Genomic DNA, 21921 nt, shown 5'->3' with positions numbered 1-21921 from the left:
ACCAAAACCCTTGAAATAAAAATAAAATTTGTGCTTTTCAGCAAAAGTTAGAATAACAATTAACCAAAACGTTCACTTTTCTTCACTCTTATGCCATTTAGTCAGAGCTGGACGTTTGGCATAAATTTTTTGGAGACACATTTTTTTGAGGCTTTGTGTAAGGTCCTGTGTTGTAGAGATTCTCAAGTGCCTCAAGTGTCCACTGTAGCTCAATCAGCTCCAACTGAATCTGTACAGGTGCAGTTTCCCCATCAAGGGCAAATGGCTTGTGAAGCAGTTCAAAATTCTGCCTTGTGAAATCAGTGCACAGTGCGTTTAGTTTATCAACAATGTGCGAATCTGGGAACACCCTTGCACTGACTTGGTTCAACATTACGTGGAAAGTGAGGCAAGTTGCACTTGTGCATTTGTGTATCCCATAAGAGCAGCTTCACTTGAAATGCCTTCACCGCATCATACATGAAAGGGATCATGCGGTCATGTACCTGAAGCTGAAGGTTTAAGATGCTGAAATGAGCTTATATGTAAGCCAAAAACACCTCCTCACATTTCCACATTACATCCCGCAAAACTTTGGAGTCTTTACTGTCCATGAACTCATAGATTTCCCCTGCTGAGCTCAAAAACTCTATTGAGAACATTCCCCCTACTTAGCCAACAAACCCCTGTGTCCTAAGAATGCCACCAAACTATTTCCTGCATAAAAGACTGAAATTATCAGTGATTTCAACCTTCAGCTTGGATACAGTTTACGTTTTGTGTTACAGTTCTCATTACATGCTCCATTTTCAGGACTTTACCACACAGCATTTCCTGGTGAATGATACAATGATGTGCCAGTGCAGTTCTCCCCCTAAATCTTTACTTGTATCCTTCCCAATAGTCCACTTTTTTCACCACACATTGCCGGTGCTCCATCTGTTGTAAGTCCAAGAAGTTGTCCCGGCAGAATCATGTCAGTTACTCTTTGACATATGTTGTGAAAAATATATTTTCCTGTCTTTGTCCCATGCATTGATTTATTGTCCAATATTTCCTCTGTAACGTGCAAAATTGGGGTGAAGACGGACAGCTGTGCCATGTCAGTACTTTCATCCACAGCAAGAGAGTATGCAATAAAGTATGTTTTTTGTTCACTGAACAGTGTTCTTAAATTAGTGGACATCAAACAAATTCAATCTGTGAGTGAATTTCTACTCAGGCTTACATTTACCAACATCTGCTTTTTGTCTGGACACAAGACGTTGCACTCCTTCATCATGCATTTCTTCAAAAACTCTCCCTCTGCCACACTAAAACTTGCTTTTGCAGTAGCTTTATTTTGTTATTTTGCTCTGGTAAAATGTCAGATTCTTCTTTAACTGTTCTACTTTCTGTATCTTTTGTTCTGCATTCAGGTCTCTCAGGTAAACCTGATGTTTCGTCTTGTAGCGCTGTTTTAGATTAAATTCCTTAATTACAGCCACGTTAGCTCCAAAAATAAGATGCTAAGGTTTGCTGGCAAGGCAGCTGAAGCGCTGCATTGTGGGATCTGTAATTTGTGCACCTCATATTGCCAGGCCACAACACGTGTATATAAAATAACCTCGTGGGCCAGATATACAGTAATTGTAAGCTGGGCTGGAGTTTGACACAGATGATTTAGAGGCAAGTGTTAAGTCACAGGAGCAGGTTGTGGATTAGTCTGATTTAGGCTGAGAAAAAAAGAAAGCAAGGCAAAGAATCCTCCAAGGAACAGTCTGTCATAAGCTGGAGAAACCAATCCGATTTATACTTTGACATTAAATTGTACATTGATCACTGGAGTCCTGGTCTCCTGTTGATAGGAATATTGCCGATGGGAGCACTGCGGGATACAAATTCCCTAATGCATAGTTCCAGAGTCAGGCAGACTATCCAGAAACCATGGGGGGAGGTTTGTCACATCTACATTCTTGCCAATTTGGATCAGATCCAGACATGCTCTGTATGAGCAATAACCATCATTACATGTTGAACACATATACATGATGATATCACACAATTACACATTGTCGACGAAGTGCCAGTTAGGTCTCTAGCTATCACCATTGACATACTGATGCTATGCGGGCTATTTCTAGCCCTGGTTATTACTGCTATGAGTCAGCACTGGGGACAGGCCTTCATTAGTTCTTCTGGAACACGGGGGTACATATAAACAAATATATGTCCACATATAACTGTATGAGAATTCAGTTTTATTTTTTTAAATGAGGCTAATATAGGGAGGGAGATGAAGGTCAGTCTCAACTTTTATTCTAAGAAACAAAGCAATAGTAATTTCCCTTAGATGAGCACGGGGCTTGTCCTAATTTAAGATGTTTCTGTGACCTAAAAATGACATAGAAATGAAATGGCAATGTGGAATCACTCTGCAGCAAATACCTGCATTAAAACTGGACAGAGCCAATCAGGATACAAAACAAACATTTTTAGTGGTTAAAGTGTTTAATTATTCCTAATGTTTGTACATGTAAAAATACATGTAACAAGCTACAAGGAAAATTAGGGAGCACCTGTCATTCGGACACAACCATGTAACAAATCAGTAAAATGCACCCATTGTCCCCTGACAGGACATCTGGTGTGCAGAAACATAACGTCCTATTCAAAGCGCAATTTCAAGAATGATAATTTCAATTCTACTGAATTTCAAAACCTGGGAGAAATTAAAATGCATCCTATCAAATTTTAGACTTTGTTCTTTTACTAGAATTCAGTTTATATAAAAGCCTACAAGAAAGCAAAAAAAAAAACCTAAATGGATTTCAAACTATCAAAAGCAGAAGAAAACATGAAACCATTAAGTTTACATCATAAATCAAATCATGAGTCGACCGCCATTACGTGTCACAATATTCTTGCCATTTTCTAGTTGGACGCTACAGTGGGGAATTTGACATTAACAGTCATTCAGAGGACATAGAAGATATTTCATCAGTTAAGTGTATCATAAAGAATAAAAAAAAACTCATTAGATAAAGTACACATGTCCTAAGGAAATGGAGGATACAGCCTTTTCTCTTAGCATCTCATTGTCGCTAGCTGGCCCTAGTCCATGGCTCTTCCAGCTTACTGAGCTGGCGAATGCTGTCAGTGGGCCAAAACAGTCAGATTGGCTGATCAGCTTCAGTGAATTTCCGATTTCAATCAGGAACAGAAGGGAGCAAAGCAGGATATGTTTAATCGAGAGACAAAGTTAAAAAGCAAGACGATCGTTAAATGTGAACCCAACAAAACATTCTTGTTTTTGGTGTGATCATCTCTGACAACAGGAGCTGGGACTTTGTGTTAAACATATTATTTATAATATTCATTTTTTTTCACTAAATCCATAGTGGATGTGGTAAAAATGGGAGGGCTCAGGATGCTAAAATTAAATCCTTTTCTGTATGGACGAAAGCATCCAGCTTGGATAGTTATCAAAGGAAGTAATGAAGTAAATCTATTTTGTTAATGTGCTTCAGTAAAGTGTTTACATATTTGGTATATTTTACCAAATATTGTACACAAGGAATGGTTCCAGCAACACTAAAAACCATAAAAATCACATGCTTTCCATACATGTGAGGTAGAATATTCATGGTAGTAACCTCAGTAACCTGAGCTCTCTCATTTCCCAGGTTCCCAGGGGAAGTGGCTTGATCTACTCCTGCAATCCTGCTCGGCGCCCACCATTATTTCTTTCTTGAATATAAAAGCTTTTCTTTTATCATGTCAACTAGAACCATGTGACTCTTAGTACCACTATAATATTAGTATGAGATCATTTTTGCATGACCCTTGCAACCCTCATACTCCCATCAAACACTTGCTTTCTGTTTCATTCCTTCTCTCTCTCTCTCGCTTCGTCTAGCTGCCCTAACCAGTCAAGACAGAAGGCCGCCCTCACTGAGCTCAAACCTAACCAAGGTTTCAAGGGCAGCTTTTCCTTGACATTTTCACCAACTGCTTGCTCATGTGGGATGTCCAGGTTTCTCATCCATCCAACCATCCATCATTCCATCCATCATTCTATCCACCAATCCACTTCCACCACTTATTCAGAGTCGGATAGCGGGGTCAGCAGCTGGAGCAGTGAGGCTCTCAGACTTACCTCTCCCCGCGACATGATCCAGCTCTTCTGGTGGGACCCCAAGGCGTTCCCAGGCCAGCCTAGAGACATAGCCTCTCCAGTGTGTCCTGGGTCTTCCCTGTGGCCTCCTCTCAGATGAACATGCCCAAAACACGTCCTCCGTGAGGTGTCCCAGAAACATCCTGTCCAGATGCCCGAGCACCTCATCTGACTCCTCTCTATGCGGAGGAGCAACGACTCTACTCTGAGCGCCTCCTGGGTGACCGAACCTCTCATCCTGTGAAGGGAGAGTCCAGCCACCCTGCGGAGAAAACTCATTTCAACCGCTTGTATCCGTGATCTTGTCAGGGTTTCTATATCATTATCAAGTGTGGTCAAGACCTGCTTGATATGTAAAATGTCTTGAGACAATACTGCTGTAATTTCACACTATACCATTGCTTCTCAAATAGTGGGGTACGCCCCCCCCCAGGGGCGCTGCCAGGGGGAGGCTCATGTGACCCCGGTGAACATGCGTATGATGAATGATAGTGGAACATGCCTATTAGCTCTATGGTATAGGCTTTTTTTTGCATAGAAATGGATTGCATAGAAATCGTGCTGTGTGTGAGCACAAAGCAGGAAATATGAAGTGCAGTGAACAAACCCACAAGAGACACCATAGATAATAATTAATTGGGGTGAAAAGAAAGGAGGTGATAGACGGAGATAATGAGACAAACGAAAGTCACCCGAAAGCTAATATGAGGAAAGTCCTTGGCTTCACTGTCACTATTGTGGGAGACGAGGAAAGACAGGTGTATTTACGGTGTCTAAAAATGTTGGCAGCAGACAGCATGAAGCCAAATGAATTAAGGTGTCGCCTAAAGCCATTACACCCCTATTTAGGTTGATAAGCAATAGGGGTGTAATGAGAAAACATCCCAAAAAAACACGACAAATATTGGCAACAATCATCCAACTATGTGAAAGCTACTTCAGCAAACCAGCAAGCGCTGTAATGTTAATAAATGTTAATAAAGTTATTCTTTGTTGCAAGTTGATCTATTTTTCTTTCTTTTTTTGTTTCTTTTCTTTAATATTAATAATGATGCAATGTTGTGCAGAGGTGTACATATGACAATTTTAAAGACAAATAATACAGTTTATAGTTGCAGCTGAAACTGGTGGTAGGGGGGTGCGAAATGTTTTCCTTTTGGGGGGGTGTAACAGAAAATAATGGAGAAGTACTGCGCTACACAAATAATAATGTGACTGGTTTGCTTGCCTGCAGGAAGCAGTATTGCTACTATTATATTTGGTACTTTGTATCCAAGGTTTCTTCAGATAGAATTATACAGAATACTACAAAACAATTTTCGTAGATTCATTTTTCTGGGTATGGGGGTAAAACGTTTGATCTTTGTTGAGGGATTTCTGTCAAACGTTGGCATATTTGCCAATGATTATCCATATTAATTCTTGGTGATACAAAAAGGCAAAAAAGGCCATGTCTTATACTTTACAAAAAATAATTTCAATGTTACTACGATGAATATTGTCATGGGAAAATCTCATTGAGTGTAAATGAGAAATGTTAGATAGTCATGCTAGTCAAAGCAAAGAGGTTGAACTGCCTTCCTGTAAACCCAGTAAGGGATGAACACACACACACACACACACACACACACACACATTTTTACTTTTCAATTACTTAGACTGCTTGAAAAAAAAATCAGAATTTTTTCAGAAAGATCCTTACGGTCACTTACAAGACTTTAGCCTTTAAGCCTTTAGCGTTATTTATAATGCAGCCTCAGGCGGCACAGGCCAGTGTCTCCCTGGGTAAGTCCCAAGCCCGCATAAATGCAGAGGGTTGTGTCAGGAAGGGCATCCGGCGTAAAACTTTTTCAAAAACCAAACATGCAAATCAAACCTAATAACAAATCATACTGGATCGGTCGAGCCCCGGGTTAACAACGACCACCATTGGTACCAATGACCTACAGGGAACCCATGGAAACTGGGCTACTGTAAGTTAAAGGAGAGGAGGAAGGCGTGTTCTGAAGCAGAGAGAGAAGAGGAAAGGCAAGTGTCTGGGACTTGTGCGGACTTTGAATATTGGGACTATGACAGGAAAAGGTAGAGAGTTTGTTAACATGATGCAGAGAAGGAAAGTGGATAGACTTTGTGTCCAGGAGACCGGGTGCAAAGGTAGTAAGGCTAGAAGCTTAGGAGCACACAGGAGAACAGGGGGATACGACATAAGATAAAGATAGAGGTCACAAAGGCAAAACAAAGGGCGTACAATGACTCTTATGCTCAGTTGGACAGTGAGGGAATGTGAGGGAAAGTGAGGGAATGATCTATATAGGTGAAACAGAAAGATAAAGATGGAAAGGATATAACAGGTCCGGGTGATTAAGGATACAGAGGGAAATGTATTAACAGATGCAACAAGAGTGATGGGAAGATGGAAAGTGTACTTTGAAGAGCAGATGAATGTAGAAAATGAAAGAGAGGGAAGGGTAGAGGATGTGACTGTTGTAGACCTCAAAGTTGCACAGATTAGTAAAAGTGATGTGAGAAAGACATAGAAGAGGATGAAGAGAGGAAAGGCAGTTGGTCCTGATGATATACCTGTAGAGGTGTGGAAGTTTCTACGAGAGGGAGCACTAGAGTTTTTGACTAGATTATTCAACAGGATCTCAGAGAGTGAGAAGATGCCTGAAGAATGGGGAAGAAGTGTGATGGTGCCCATTATTAAGAATAAAGGGGGATGTGCAGAACTGCGGCAACTATAGAGGGATAAGTTGATGAGCTATACAATGAAGTTATGGGAAAGAGTAGTGGAAACTAGACAGAAGTCAGCATTTGTGAACTGCAGTATGGCCACATGCCACGAAAGAGTACTACAGTACTATGCAATTTTTGCTTTAAGAATTCTAATAGAGAAGTACAGAGAAGGCCAGAGGGAGCTACATTGTGTCTTTGTAGACCTAGAAAAAGCATATGACAGGGTGCCAAGAGAGGAGCTCTGGTATTGCACGAGGAAATATGGAGTGGCGGAGAAGTACGCTAGACTGTTGCAGGACACTTATGCTAGCTGCAAGACAGTGCTGCTATGTGCTGTAGGGGTAACGGAGAAGTTCAAGATGGAGGTGGAACTCCATCAGGGATCAGCGCTGAGCCCCTTCTTGCTTGCAGTGGTGATGGACAGGCTGACAGATGAGGTTAGACAGGAATCACCATGGACCATGATGATTGCAGATACATTGTGATCTGTAGTGAGAGCAGGGAACGGGTTGAGGAAAATCTAAAGAGGCAGAAGTATGAGCTGGAAAGGAGAGGAATGAAGGTTAGTCGCAGCAAGACAGAGTGTGTGTGAATGAGAGGAACATGGGTGGAACTGTGAGGCCACAAGGAGTGGAGACCAAGACGTTGGAGGATTTCAGGTACTAAGGTTCAACAGTCCAGAGAAACGGAGAGTGTGGAAAAGAGGTGAAGAGACAGGTTCAAGCAGGTTGGAATGGTGGAGAAATGTGTCAGGGGTACTATGCGATAGAAGACTATCAGCCAGAATGAAAGGAAAGGTGTAAAAGACAATGGTGAGACCAGCGATGCTGTATGGCCTGGAAACGGTTAAAATGACAAAAAGACAGTTCACTTCAGGTAAAAGTGTTTGCATGAACGGGCCTAGAACATTTTCTATTTGTTGTTTTTAGTGACACTATCACCTCAGGTTACTCAAAGAACAGCAAGCAAATGAATGAAGAACACATCCAATAACATGAAATAGTCTCAAACACAAGAGACACACACACCCAAAGCCCACACATTACAACAGGCCTGGAGCTTTTCCAGACATTCCAAAAATAGCCTCAAATACAGATTAAACCCAACACACACATGAATCCCTCCTCCCCTGCTCAGTTTGTCACTAAGTCATCTGTCTGCCATGCACAGTGGCAGCAAGTTACCCATTAAATTCCAGGTTGGCTTTAACTGCAGGGACTGATAGAAAACATCAGGACTTAAATTCTGAGTTGTCTGGACTTACACACACAAATTACGTTTGCTTCATACACATAACATTGCACCAGTAGTGGTTGTGTAATCGTATTCTTTTGTGTAATAAATACACAATGTTGTCTGATTATTTCATAGTGATTGGATAGTTTGCAAACAGAGTGCATTTGAATTTGATCATTTCTGTTCTTTTTATAAAACTGGAGTACATCCAAATGTCACACTCCTGTTTTGAAGCTGATACCTGTCTTCTTCCACTTGGCAACTGCAGGGAAAAGTGGTAGGAGGACTGATATGCTGATATGAGACACAAGAAACTGAATACAGTATTGTTAACAAATCCATACAATGGTATGCTGTAATGATACTACTGCAAGCCGCCACCTACTCCACTCTCTCTCACAAACACACACACACATACACATGCATCTACATGTATACAAAAAGGTTTATTCACATCAAATTGATCGAGAAATTGAGCAGGGACCCTTCTATGTACATTTTATGAAATTGTGTTTCATAAACTGGGCTTGGTGCCAGGTGTAAACATGCCTTATCATTGTGCGAAAATTATATAATACACAGGATCATATATTCATAAATATTTAATAAAGCCTCAGTGCGGCACAGGCCAGTGTGTCCCTAGGCCAGCCTCAGGGGGGTACGAGCCAGTGTCTCCCTGAGCCAGTCCCAAGCTTGGATGAATGCTGACGGTTGCAGCAGGAAGGACATCCGGAACAATACTTGTTCCAAAACCAAATTTGCAAATAAAACCTAACAATCCCATATTGTTCAAGGCCCGGGGTCAACAACGACTGCCATTCATACCAATAACCTGAAGGCTCCCAGTGGAAATTGATCTACTGTGGGTTGAAGAAGGAGAGGAGGAAGACATGTTTGGAAGCAGAGTGAGAAGAGGAAAAGCAAGAGTCTATTACTGAGAGGAGGGACTTTAAATATTGGGACTATGACAGGAAAAGGTAGAGTTGGATGATATGATGCAGAAAAGGAAGGTAGATACATTGTGTGTCAAGGAGACCAGGTAGAAAGGTAGTAAGGCTAGAAGCTTAGGAGAAGATTTTAAGTTGTGCCATCCGTGGTACTTACAGGAAGAGAAATGGAGTAGGAGCTATCTTGAAGGAATAGTTTATTTGGAATTTTCTGGAGATGAAAACAATGTGAGAACTGGAAATTGAAGGTGTGATGCTCAATGTTGTTAGTGGCGATGCCCCGCAGGTGGGATGTGAGCTAGAGGACAAGGTGAAGTTCTGGAATGAGTTAGATGAAGTGATGCAGAATATCCCCAGAGATGAGAGTGGTAATTCAAATGACATGTTGGTGCAGGCAAAAGAGGTGATGAAGAAGAGATGGGCAAGTTTGGTATCCAGGTTGGAACAGAGGGACAGATGGTGATAGATTTTGCAAAAAGGAAGGCAATGGCTGTTGTGGACACCTTTTTCCTGAAAAGACAGAAATATAGGGTAACTTATAAGAGCTGAAGTAGGAGCACGCACGTAGACTACATCTTGTATAGACATACGTTACGTACATCTGACATACGCATACGTTAGATGTTTTGGAGAGACGGTCATAGAAGCCAGCCAGAGATGGTTTGGTCATATACAGAGGAGTGATAGTGAATATAGTGGTAGATGGATGTTGGAATTGGAGCTGCCAGGCAGGCGGTCCAGAGGAAGATCAAAGAGAAGATTTATGGACATACTGAGAGAGGATATGAAGTAAGCTGCAGTGAGAAGGAGGATGCAGGGAATAGGGTTAGACGGAAAAGTTTGATTCACTGTGGCAACCCCTGAAGGGAAAAGCCACAGCGAAAAAGATATATTCATGTATTCATGTTTTTATTCTAAAAATGTGTAAGGTATGGTGAGTCAGGTGGCTATGCCACTGCCATTTATGAATATACTTCTTAGACTGGTGCCAGTGCCAATATCAACAATGTATGTCAGTGGCATTACAAACATGCATACAAGCATGATGCCACCACAATGTCGATCAAAGAACCGTGGCCTTAGGTGTGTTGGTGCCAAGTGCACATATGGACACCTTTATGCCTGAGCATGGTGTTTGTGATGGACAATCCATGACGAGCACAGAAGTCCAATAACAGAATACCGCTTGGGTTCAGATCAGGGTGTCGTTGTCCATGTGAGCATTGAATTCTCCCAGTATAACAAGGGAGTCCCCAGTAGGAGCGCTCTCTAGCAGCCCCTATAAGGACCCCAAGAAGGGTGGGTAAACTGAACTGTTGTGGGGTGCATATCCAAAAACAACAGTCAGATACCCCCCAACACACACACACACACACACCTGAAGGCGGAAAGAGGCTACCCTCTCATCTACCAGGTTGATTGTTTTTGTGGCCTGTGTCCGGCCAAGGGAAAACTGGGTCCAATGGTTTTCTTCTTCATGGGAGGCCTTCTGAGCCACACTTTGTCTGGTCCCTCACCTGGGACCTGTTTGCCTTGGGTGACAACTCCAGGGGCATAAATCCCCATCAACATAGCTGTGCATTCCAGATTTCAGAATCAACTACACCAGTTATGGTATAATTGGTAAAAGGTGCACTGCAAATGTTGCAATGGACTGCTTTCTAAAGAAGAATGGGTTGTGTGTGCATCGTAGGGATAACTTCATTTCTTTTTCTCTCCTGAAGAATCCTGTCTGAAAACAGCAGGACAATGACACTGTATATAACACAAGATGCAGAAACGTACCTGCCTCCAGGTTTTATTATTAATCAACTGTCGAAGCAGTTTTACAAAAAACAATATATTTTTTTGTCAGAAAGGTTCACAAAAGCAATCAATAAAAAAAGTATATTATTGTATATTGTATTGTAAAAACCCAGTGATGCGTTCAATGAGTGATCAAATTGGAAGGGCTCTTTAATTACCTGATACCATGAAGAATCTAAAGTAACCATTGTGTTTTTGCAAGAATTCACTGAAAGAAACCAGCTGCTCAAACAGAAAATATTGGGCTGGACTTCTGATCAAGTTAATATCAACATCCCACACTGTAACAGAATAATATGTCTTGGTTAGTCATGCATTGAAGTTGGTCTTCGAAAAATGGTCTGCAGTAATGGGAAGAATGTGGTTTGTAGTTCACTGGCTTAAACAGAGGAAACACTCCATTAACGTAATGGGAAAGTCACAAAACAGAGGACAGAGCCACTCAAATGGTGGACACAATATAGATAACGTGTTCTAAAGGACTAACAAAGCTGCCACAGGAGGGATGGTCAACTGACTGCACTCAATGCCCCTCTGACACTGTGGCACCATTCTACTTCTCCTGTCTATTAAACATTTCCAGAACAGAGAGGTGCCCACTGATCCTCAGCCTGCTTTATCAAAACACTTCTTGTTAGTCTGCTCTTTGTGCTGGGCTTTGCAGCTATTAACTCCATCCGCTATCTCAACTTTGCAAGATCTAATCCAACAACTGCTCTCTCACTGAATAGGTGGCCCCGATTTGTCAAAGCTTTAGGAAACACAGAATAAGCTTCAAAGTAGGAGGATGCGTTTAATGTCATCATTTAGGTAATTCAGTATCAGTGCTACCTGTGGAGCAACATGTACTTCTGCCAAAATGCAATTAGCCTTTCACACAGGTTGAATAGAGTAAATTTTAATGTACAAAACATTAGTTAATAATTCCGCCAAAACTGTCTTTTTTTGTGGGGCTGATCAAAACCAAGGGTTCTGCAAATTGTATGCTTTATTTGGTAAACTCCCATGTATTTTTAGAATCGTTATTTAGATGCTCTTTGACCTGCTGGTAACAAAGACGACAAGGTTGGAAAAGGATGGAATCCATCTTCCTTGCTAATTTGTCTTTGCTAAAGGTGATCTCATTCACGCGCGCGCACGCACGCACACACACACACACACACACACACACACACACACACACACACACACACACACACACATATATTTATATTTATATGATGACTCATTATTGAGCTCTTGTAACTGAGCACACAATAAAGTCAAACTATCATCACAGATTTGTGTGCACAAAGTTCCAGAATCCCTCTTTATCTCCATAATCAGCTGTATGTATATACAGTGGGCATCTCACAGTAGAAAATTAATTAACGTGGGTAAACATAAAACCTATCATTGTTGGGAAACCGTTCAAATGCTCAGTAAACCACTGCAAACAGATTAAGATAAGAAGGAAGGAACGGAAGGCCGTTGTGCTTACAGAACAAGCGGCTTGCGGCAGAGAACCAGCGCGTCATAGAAGACACAGACTCCAAATACAGTGATGCCTGTCTCCTTCACCAGCATTGCGCAGGTGCCCAGTAGCAGGCTGGTGATCAGAGACCACGTGGATACAGTGGAGGGCAGAGACTCCTCAGGGACACAGACGCCCACACTCCTGATTAGTTGAGAGAGACAGAGACACAGTTTACAGACAATAGATGATGGCAGGTTGGCCTCTAGACTCTTTTGAATAACTGAAATTAACTCGCCCATTAATGCAATGAGAGGTTCAGCATGTATGTTTTACATTCAATGTGTAACATTCAATGATCTGATTATAACAGGCTGTAACCCTCCCTCCATCATTCCACCTCCAGTGCGCTATCATAAGTCTAGGAACACTATGTTTCTTGTTTGGTGACCTGAGGGGTCCCAATATTGGGAAATCAAAGTGAAACAGTCACAAAAGAACCTGGGAATATTGATGGTTCACATCCCTTGAGCACTGAGTGAACCTGTACAAGAGTTGTATGATGGCTCTGCTCCTAAGAACCCTGAGTAAACCTGACCAACAACATCTTAGGGGTCTGATGGAGTTGATCCAAGAATCCCCCAACTGTTATAGGGGAGGGGGACAATTTAAGCCAAAAACAGTGGGGTGTCTTGATGCTTTGAAATGTGAAAGTTAATCAGACGGGTATTGTGCTGCTGCTTGTGCTGGATTGCTAATTAATGATTAGCATTTAAAGTCTCTCTTTCACACAGAGGCAGCCCATGCACTCATTTAAAGAGCAGTGTAATATGTTCTACTTTGTGTCGGGTGTAATAACACAATAACCCAGTTGCAAAAATGTGGCAACACAATTTAAAAGAAAGGTACAACTCAAGATATGAATAACTAAGTGTGAGTGAAATTGAGATGTTGCCTTTAAGGCCCCATTATAAAGAAAACCTGTGTGTGCACCTTTTTTTCCAGTTTTGTTTACTTTTTGTTGCAAATTTGTGGTTAATTTATTATACAACCTGACATCAAAACAGAGCCTGCACTTGTCACAAATACATATTTTAGCATTACTTTTCAACTTCTTTCTAAAAATAAGCCCTAACTACTCAGTAAAATTACTATTTGCCAACAGCATATAGCAATTCTTGAAAGGTGAGAGTTTAAAATCATCAAGCCCCAGTCTGTTTCTCCCCCGGTGTTATCTTACCTAATATAGGAGAGGAACGTCAGCAAGAACAGCAAGCAAGCCAAAATGTCAGCCCTGCCCACAATACCAGACACCTGCAAAACACACACACATGAGAAAATGGTAATGACCATTTCATGCAGAGCTCCTTGCTTCACAGGATTTACAACAGTAAATGGGCACCCTGCTGGGCCCTGAGCATTCAAGAAAAATGTATTCTATAGCCATATGTAATGAGTGAAAATCCTTGAAAGAAAGTCCCAGTTTATGTGCAAAAATTGTTGAGTATGAGGCCAAGGAAAGGGTGTGTGCTTATGATGTTTTTAGTCATGCTACAGCTGTGAATGTAGTACGCTGCAGTGTATGTGGAACAATTTGGGGAAAAGCAATTTCTGATAGTCTTTAAGTGACCCTGAGTCAAATTTAGCTACATTTCAGGGATTAAAGGGCAGGAAACCCTTCTGTTGCAGTCTGAAATAAAACTCATCAAATAACATACACAGGCATACATAAAATTTAAACCAAGGATCTCTCTGGAGCGTGCCCAACCATTGAGACTTGACCAGCCGCTCAGCATCAAATGTTAGTTAAGCCTTTTGCCTCGGCTTGACATAGTTGATTGACATCTTCTGACTTGGATAATCGCATAACCCAAGAACAAAATTATTGCGATAAGGACTCTTACAGGGGCCTATTATTCCTAAAACTTAAAGGAATATTTCCAACAAGCCCCAAACAAGTGGGCCATGTAACAGTCAATAGATTTGGAGAACCACTCAGATGTTTCATCTTGGTAATTTACATGGACACCATAAATTATTTGCAAGACTGGTCAGAGCATTTAGGGTTTTTTAGATGTAATGATATGTCTCAATATGTGGCAGTGTGATTGACAGTTGACAGGTCCAGAAGAAGCCCACTGTCAGTTTTGGCTCCAGCCCCCACCTTGACCCCCTATGCTGGATATACTCTATCGGTAAGGAATGATTGAAGTGTATAAAAAAATTAAAAACATTGTAAAATGAAGATACAAAAGTACAAACATACAGATGGTGAAAAGAATTAAACTTCATTCGCAGAAGGGAAGTACCAACATTCACATACTAATCCTGCTAGAAGCATTGCCAGTATTCAAATATTGGCAATGACAGCAGGAAAAAAAAAGGTACAATGAAAGCAAAAAATGTTTTGTGTTATTTCTATCAATTAAACACTGTTAACAGGCATTTTTTTTCCAAGGAGAGTACAATATACTGCAGTATTCTGCTATAGTAATTGTTGTAAATTTGTTGGATTTAGAGTCTTATTTTCAAATGACACTAAATAATTTAGAGGTCCATTCGTGTTGCATCTTTTTACTATTACTTAAAATATAACCCCAATCAAAGAAACTAGTGACCGGAATTACTCTCTTGCACCATGGCTAAAGTATGTGGCACGATGGTGGAGTAGTTAGCCACACAGCACAGGACCCAGGTTCAATTCCCAAAGAGAGCCTTGCTGTATAGAGTTTGCATTGTCTCCCCGTGTCTTTGTGGGTTTCCTCCAGGTTCTCCTGTTTCCAGTTCAAAAAGATGCAGAAGGGTATTGAGTTCTGAGTTCTCCTGTTTCCAGTCCAAACTGGGAAATATTGCCCTTATGTGTCAAAGGTGTACCAAACCTCTTGATAACTGAAAGTTGGGATAGAGTCCAGCAAGACTTGAAGTGTAAGATAAGTGGTGGATAATGGAAAACAACATCATGGTTGCATGATAGAAAATATAGTTGAATATGGTAACCCAGAGAATCACAAATAGCTCAATGTGTCCCTTACAGTGACCTGGGTTACCTCACAATAATTTCTCCTCAAGTTATTATGTTTTTCATATATTATATTTTCCTTTTTAACTGGGGTATTTAAGTCATCTAGTACATCTATATTTCATAGCTGAACAATCCATGGAAAGAGACAATTTTGAGTATTTTATTTTTTTAACTCAATTTTTATTTATTTTTTCTCTATATCAATTACAGGTACATATACCACATAAAATAAGATGACATGATCATGTCATGACATGAAATAATAACTGAAATATCGGAGAGAAAAAAGGGGGGGGGGGTGAAAAAATTAAAGAAAAAATAAAACAAACAAAATAATCAACTCCACACAGGTAATCTAAAAGAATATGATGCTTATCTCCAGTGCCAGTCCAAAACTCTTTGAGTCTAACCTTATTGTATGAGTAAATACATGGCAGGAGCCCATCATTCAGTAAAGATGGGCTTCTGAAGTCTTATTGAATATGAAATTTTCTCCATCTGGTAAATTTCCCATACTTTTTGGATCCATATATTTCATCCTTTCTTTCTATAACCAAAGGGGTTGCTCTTAATAATGCAGTTGTAGAGCTTTATGTAATGTCCCATTTGAAGACTGCCTTGAGGTCATCAAAAAAAACCCTCTAAAATAAACTTAGTTTGGGGCAAAGCCAAAATATATCTGTGGTTGGTAATATCTTTAACACAATTCGTCCAGCAAGAACTACAATGCGTCAGCCCCACCTTAGCTATTATTTCTGGTGTTCTGAAAAACCTAATAATTACTTTCCACTTGAATTCTCTCCAGGAGTTTGAATTTGTGGTCCAGTGTGCCTCAATGCATGTCTCCTCCCAGGTGTCTAATGGTATGTCAATGTTTATTTCCGCCTCCCATCTCTCTCTTATCTGTTGGGAGTTATGTACATTCGTAGATAAAAATATATTATACAGCTTTACGATTATTTTCTTTTCCCTATTACGTATTAGTGCTATTAGGAACCTTTCAATGGAAGGGGGTCTTCTAAGTTTTTGCCACTCCTTGTAGGTTGTCAGGGAAGATCTTAACTGTAGATATCTAAAAAATTCCTTGGTCAGCTGTTCAAATGTTTTAAGATAGTTGTCCTTGATCAGTTGATGCAAGCAGATTAGAATATATTCTGACCATTTTCTAAAACCAGTGTCTAAATTGTTGGGGATAAAGGTGAATTTGTTAGTGATGAAAGTAGTTTTGGTAGTTGATAGGCTGACTGTATTTTATTTTTAATTTTTCAAATGGTTTTAGTCCAGGCAGCCATTTCACAGGGATGTCGACAAAGGGTAAGATTTTCAGGGACTCTTTGCTCCTGCTTTTCTCAATGTTAAGCCATCTTATAGAAGTATCATTTTGAATCCATGCAATCATCGGCTTCCTTTGTGCAGCCCAGAAATAATATTTCAAATTTGAGTTTAAGACCTCCATCTAACGTGAATGATTGTAAGATTTTAAGTTGAATTCTGGGGAGCTTATTTTGCCAAATAAGTTTTGATAATTTATTGAGTCAATCAAAGGTTGTCTTAGGAATTTCCACAGGTAGAATCTCAAATAAATAGAGCTATCTGGGAAGAACATTCATAAGGATACTTTCTACTCAAACCTAGTAGGGAGAGCGGGAGTCAGGACCATCTTTCCAGGTCATTTCTAATATGCTTGATTATTTTATTGCAGTTTAAGTTATAGAGGTTATGTAGAGATGGGGGAATGTAGATGCCTAAATATTTAAGGCCTTCGTTGGGCCATCTGAATCTATTCTGTAGCTTCAGTGTTTCTGAGACCAGATCATCATCTAAAGCCTCTGTTTTATTTACATGTACTTTATATCCAGAATAATACCCATAACTAGATATGTGCTCCTTTAGATATGGGATTGTGGAGCTGGGTTCTGTTAAGTAAAACATCATCAGCGTACAGCAAAATGTTGTGTTCTTCTTGATTTTTTATAATTCCTTTTATGTTGTTGTCTCAAATGAGCTGTGCCAGCGGCTCAATACTGATAGCAAACAGCAGGGGTGATAAGGAGCAACCTTGTCTGCATCCTCGTACTAGTGTCAATCTCTCGGATCTATATCCATTAAACTTAACGGCTGCTTGTGGGGATGAATAAAGTTTCTGAACCCAATTTATGAAATTAGGACCAAATATAAATCGTTTTAGTGTTTGAAATAAATATCGCCATGATACCCGATCAAATGCTTTTTGTGCATCTATAGATACAATTATTGACTCTGATTTCATATCTTTTTGATGAGATGATATATCTAATAGGCATTGTACATTATCTACGGAAGAGCCTCCAGTGTTAAAGCCTGAAACATTAAAGTTGCGAGTTTTGAAACTTTGTCATATGATTATCCCGTAAGTTGTTTTTTTTGGCTCCATCGAAATAAAAGAGCTTGTATGAATTTAAGACATTTCCATCTATCCATCCATTGTCTACAACTTTTCCTACTCGGGGGATGTTGGATCCTATCCCAGTTGTCATCAAGCAAGAGGCAAGGTTCAACCAGCTGATCAGAAGGACGCATGTAAACATACAACCATTCACTCTCCCATTCACAGTCTGAGCACTTTTAGGGTCTCAAATGAACCTGGGAGGAAACCAGAGAACCCGGTGGAAGAACATGGGAAGAACTCCACACAGAAAGGACCCCTGTTAGAGTCGAACCAGGGACTTGTGCCATCCATTTCTAATTTCCATGGTTTGAAATCATGCCATTTTTTTTCTTTCTTATTCTGCATCAAGAGACAGAGTTTAAGCATTTCAGTCAGTCTAAGAAAAACCTACCATAAACCATAATGAAAATATCCTGACTTAGTGGTGCAGCCTATATCATGTTATCAACGTACGATTGGACATCTGTTGGCTGATCAAAAGGGAAATCAATGGGATGCTCAACAGTCTACCTTTCATTTCCAGTCCTGTTCATCCTGACTCCTGAAAATGAACCCCAGCTGTCATCAAAAATAGACTCACAGCATATTTTATATGAATCAGGGCAGTGAATTACTTTTTAGTAGCTGCTGTAAAGCACGGCTGCTCCTGTGGGGCGAATAACAATCATCATCAAGAACATCCAAAATTGGCTCCTATCGTCACACCTTGAGATGAAGTATAGTGTCGGTGGATCTGGTTGAAATTGGGCTTCTGTTGTTCCAATAAATTCCATCCCATCTCAGTTGAGATTAAAAACATTGGCAACGCTTATGTACTGAGCCTGCGATTGAACAATTACATGCTAAATCTTCTTCGATTTATTTCTGAGGTACGTGTTAAAAATAAGACTGACAGCCTGCTCCAACCACCAAATACTAACCAACTATCCACAGACAGTCTGATCAACAATCAATACCGCTTCAGTCAAGGATTGCTTCACACACCCCTTCACCCCACTGCGGGTTATGCAGTATTACAAACTGCAAAATAAATCATTGAGTAATCAATTATTTAGACACACGTACACAGTGGTGCAGTGGTTAGTGCTTCGGCCTCACAGTCTGAAGGACCCTGGTTCAATGTCACTGGAGCCAATCCCAGCTGACATTAGGTAAAAGGTGAGATTCACCCTTTACTGGTAACCTGTCAATCACAGGACCCCCATACAATCATTCAAATTTAGGGATAAATTGTATTCTTTTGTAAAATGGAAAACCTGACACAATCCATACACCACAAACATGCAAATTCCCAGTCTCTTATATTGATGTCAAGAAAGCATGACTGTTATTAATTGCATTTGGGTTTGTCTAAGGACGGTCATCCTCACAGAAAGGGGATTATATGTTTTATAAATTGTAAACTTACTAAACTGCACAGATTAAATGTACATTGTGAATTGCAGTGCTAAGTCCCTAAAGCTAATATATGAGAAGTAGATCTTTCCTTTTTCTTTCTGATACATTTGCTGAATAACACATTTCCTTCCTCAACAGCAATTAACCAATCAATCATTGCTATATGTGAAGGATATTTGACTTATGATGTTTACATGTCATTAAAGATCGGCTTCAATAAAGATACAGTGTATGTGAATCAGTGATGTTCCACTTCATTGATAAACTATTAAAGGGATTCACATACCTCAATAATAAATTGGAAAATTACCCAAAGAAGTAAACAAGAAATCACCACTTCTCACCCAGTGACAGCTTCAGCATTTTGCACACCCCCATACAGACACGTACACGGGTGCATGATAAGCAGTAGATAATGAAGGAAGGAATTTAATGGACCTCAATACATTTTAAGAGCTCAGTTTTTTCTATTGTTTCTGCCACTTTTGGCAGTGGATAATTTTATTGATTACTAACCCCACACACCGCCCCACCTCAAATCTATCTGAAGACATCACATCAGCATTCACAACTACTTCCTCATCACCAATTGTTTTGCCACTGTTCATTGAGAATGAGACTGTTGTTAAAAAGGATGATGTTAAGAAAATAGGAAAAGGAGAAAAGTTAAATTGACCATTCATAACCCTGTAACCACTGTTTTACTACTTTGTGTCGAACTTTGGAAAATGTACATTCAAATATCGCTCTCTCTTTCACTCTATCTCTTAGTCTTTCTCACATACACTTCAACTCATAGAGGAGGAGATGAGGATGAAGACGACTGATAAAGTGTGTGTTATGAAATGTGTAGATCAGGATTGGACCGTGGTGCAGGGGACATATGAGCAAAGTGTGGAAATGTCTTTTTGGAAATGTGCAGCGTAAAATGATTTTTGGAATTGGATGGAGGTTTCAAAATGAAAGTAAGGGTAACGATAAGGCATTTCATTGTAAAGTTTAAGAGTCGATGAGGCTCCTCACAGCAACAGCAAGGTGTGTGCGCATGTGTGATTGTATGTTTGTGTGTGTGTATGTGCCTATCTGTCACCCTCAAATACTCCAAAGAGCTGATGCAGACAAAGATGATAAAAAGAAGAGAACAGAGGTGGGAGTGATGGTTGAAGAGTCATTGAAGGAGAGGTAAAGAAGGTGCAAGATGAAAGGACAGATGGGGGAGGGAGTGGGGATAGGGAAGACTACACTGTCTCTTCATGAATAAAATATCAGTTCAGCTTCTCTTGCCCTCCATGCAAAACACGCAAAATGAATAATAAAGTGTTTGGAATTTAAGCAGCAGTAAACAAATAACCTTATGGGGCAAAAGAAGAACACATACACACACATGCACACACACTTCTGGCAGAAAAGCACCAACTTTAGGTCCAATAAGTATATATATATATATATATATACTTATTGGACCTAAAGTTGATGCTTTAGATATACTGGGCGTGCTATTAAATGGCATTATAACTTATCTTTTAACTTTGCCTCTCTAAGTCAATTTACTCAAGTAGGATTGCCCAAACATACAAACACACACGGACATATCTAGTTTCCAAGATGTTAGCAGAGTGACAACTTTACTTTCACAAATTGGTAATCAACAGTTGCTTGACCTGGACTAAATCAATAAAAATCTGGTTAGTTGATGGGTATCTATCGCCTTTGCAATACAGCTTTCAGCCAGTTTTTGAAAATAGCACATAACGGGACGATGAAAATTCTTATTAAAGGTTACATCTGCACAATGTAAAAAAACCTTTGGGTATCGATAAAGGTCACATCTGCATTTGGGCCGGCACATATAGCCTGATATAGAACAAACTTACGAGAAAGGTAGAGTATATTAAACTATTTACAACTATCAAATTTCTTTTTTTTCTGGATTGATACGTCTATTCTTACAGGGGCTTTTGGTACCATTTTGCAGGAAAAGACAAAAAAAAGCAGAAGTGATTGAGACAGCGGTGAAACTCAGCTCTGCAATGAGTATATACAGTTTGTCTCATATTGTTCCCAGTGAAGCTCATAAAAAATCTCCTTTCAGATCAATTTGTCATTTTATGTGCCTCTGGGTGGAGTCATGGAGCCAGACATAAATATATTTTTGAGTGCCTCAACAGACTTCCTCCGTTACCAGCCTGCAATATGGATATCTCTGTATAGGTTGATGATGGAATGAAAAAAAAAGGTATTTCTCATACCTGCAACACACTGGCAAACCTAACACTAAAGCAGACAAAAGTTTAACTCTTTGACTCTTTACTCTTCAGTCATAAAATAAGCCACTTAAAACAAAAACAGGTTAAAACCCCAACATAGTAATGTCAAGAATAAAACACCTGCTATTTTCTATTCAAAACAGGTTGGTACTACGCTCAGCAGTGCAGTGGTAAGAGTTTTGGCCTAAAAGCACAAAGGACCCCCATTTCAATTCTGACAGGGTACCTTTTTTGTGTGGATTTTACATGTTCTCCCCGTGTCGGCATGGTTTTCTTTCGGGTTCTCCGGTTTCCCCCCGCAGTCTAAAAACATGTAGCTGGTTAATTGCAAAAATTGGGAAAATTGCCCAGATGTGCAAATGAGAGGGTGAATGGTTTTCTGTCCGTGTATGTGGTCCTGCAATTGACTGGCGACCAGTCCAGGATGTACCCCACCTCTCACCCGATGGCAGATGGGATAGGCTGCAGCATCCCCCGCAACCCTAAGTATAAT

At 40.1% G+C, this 21921-nt stretch overlaps 1 protein-coding gene across 2 annotated transcripts in view; it reads right to left on the bottom strand.

The window, feature by feature from the left end:
• The window catches only part of tmtc1 (transmembrane O-mannosyltransferase targeting cadherins 1), a 129318-nt gene that overhangs the window by 69944 nt on the left and 37453 nt on the right, over nucleotides 1–21921 (bottom strand). For both annotated transcript variants that reach the window (XM_086146697.1, XM_086146698.1), the window contains exons 3-4: nucleotides 13554–13627; nucleotides 12341–12517 (exon numbers count right to left, since the gene is read on the bottom strand). In XM_086146697.1, coding sequence (XP_086002823.1) covers nucleotides 12341–12517; nucleotides 13554–13627 — 251 coding nt within the window. The remainder of the gene's footprint in view (nucleotides 1–12340; nucleotides 12518–13553; nucleotides 13628–21921) is intronic.

This window comes from Fistularia commersonii, chromosome 5 (genome assembly GCF_037954325.1).
Source record: "Fistularia commersonii isolate RoL2024-O1a breed Wild chromosome 5, RoL_Fcom_v1.0, whole genome shotgun sequence".
NCBI lineage: Eukaryota > Metazoa > Chordata > Actinopteri > Syngnathiformes > Fistulariidae > Fistularia > Fistularia commersonii.
This window is presented reverse-complemented; position numbering and strand designations above follow the sequence as displayed.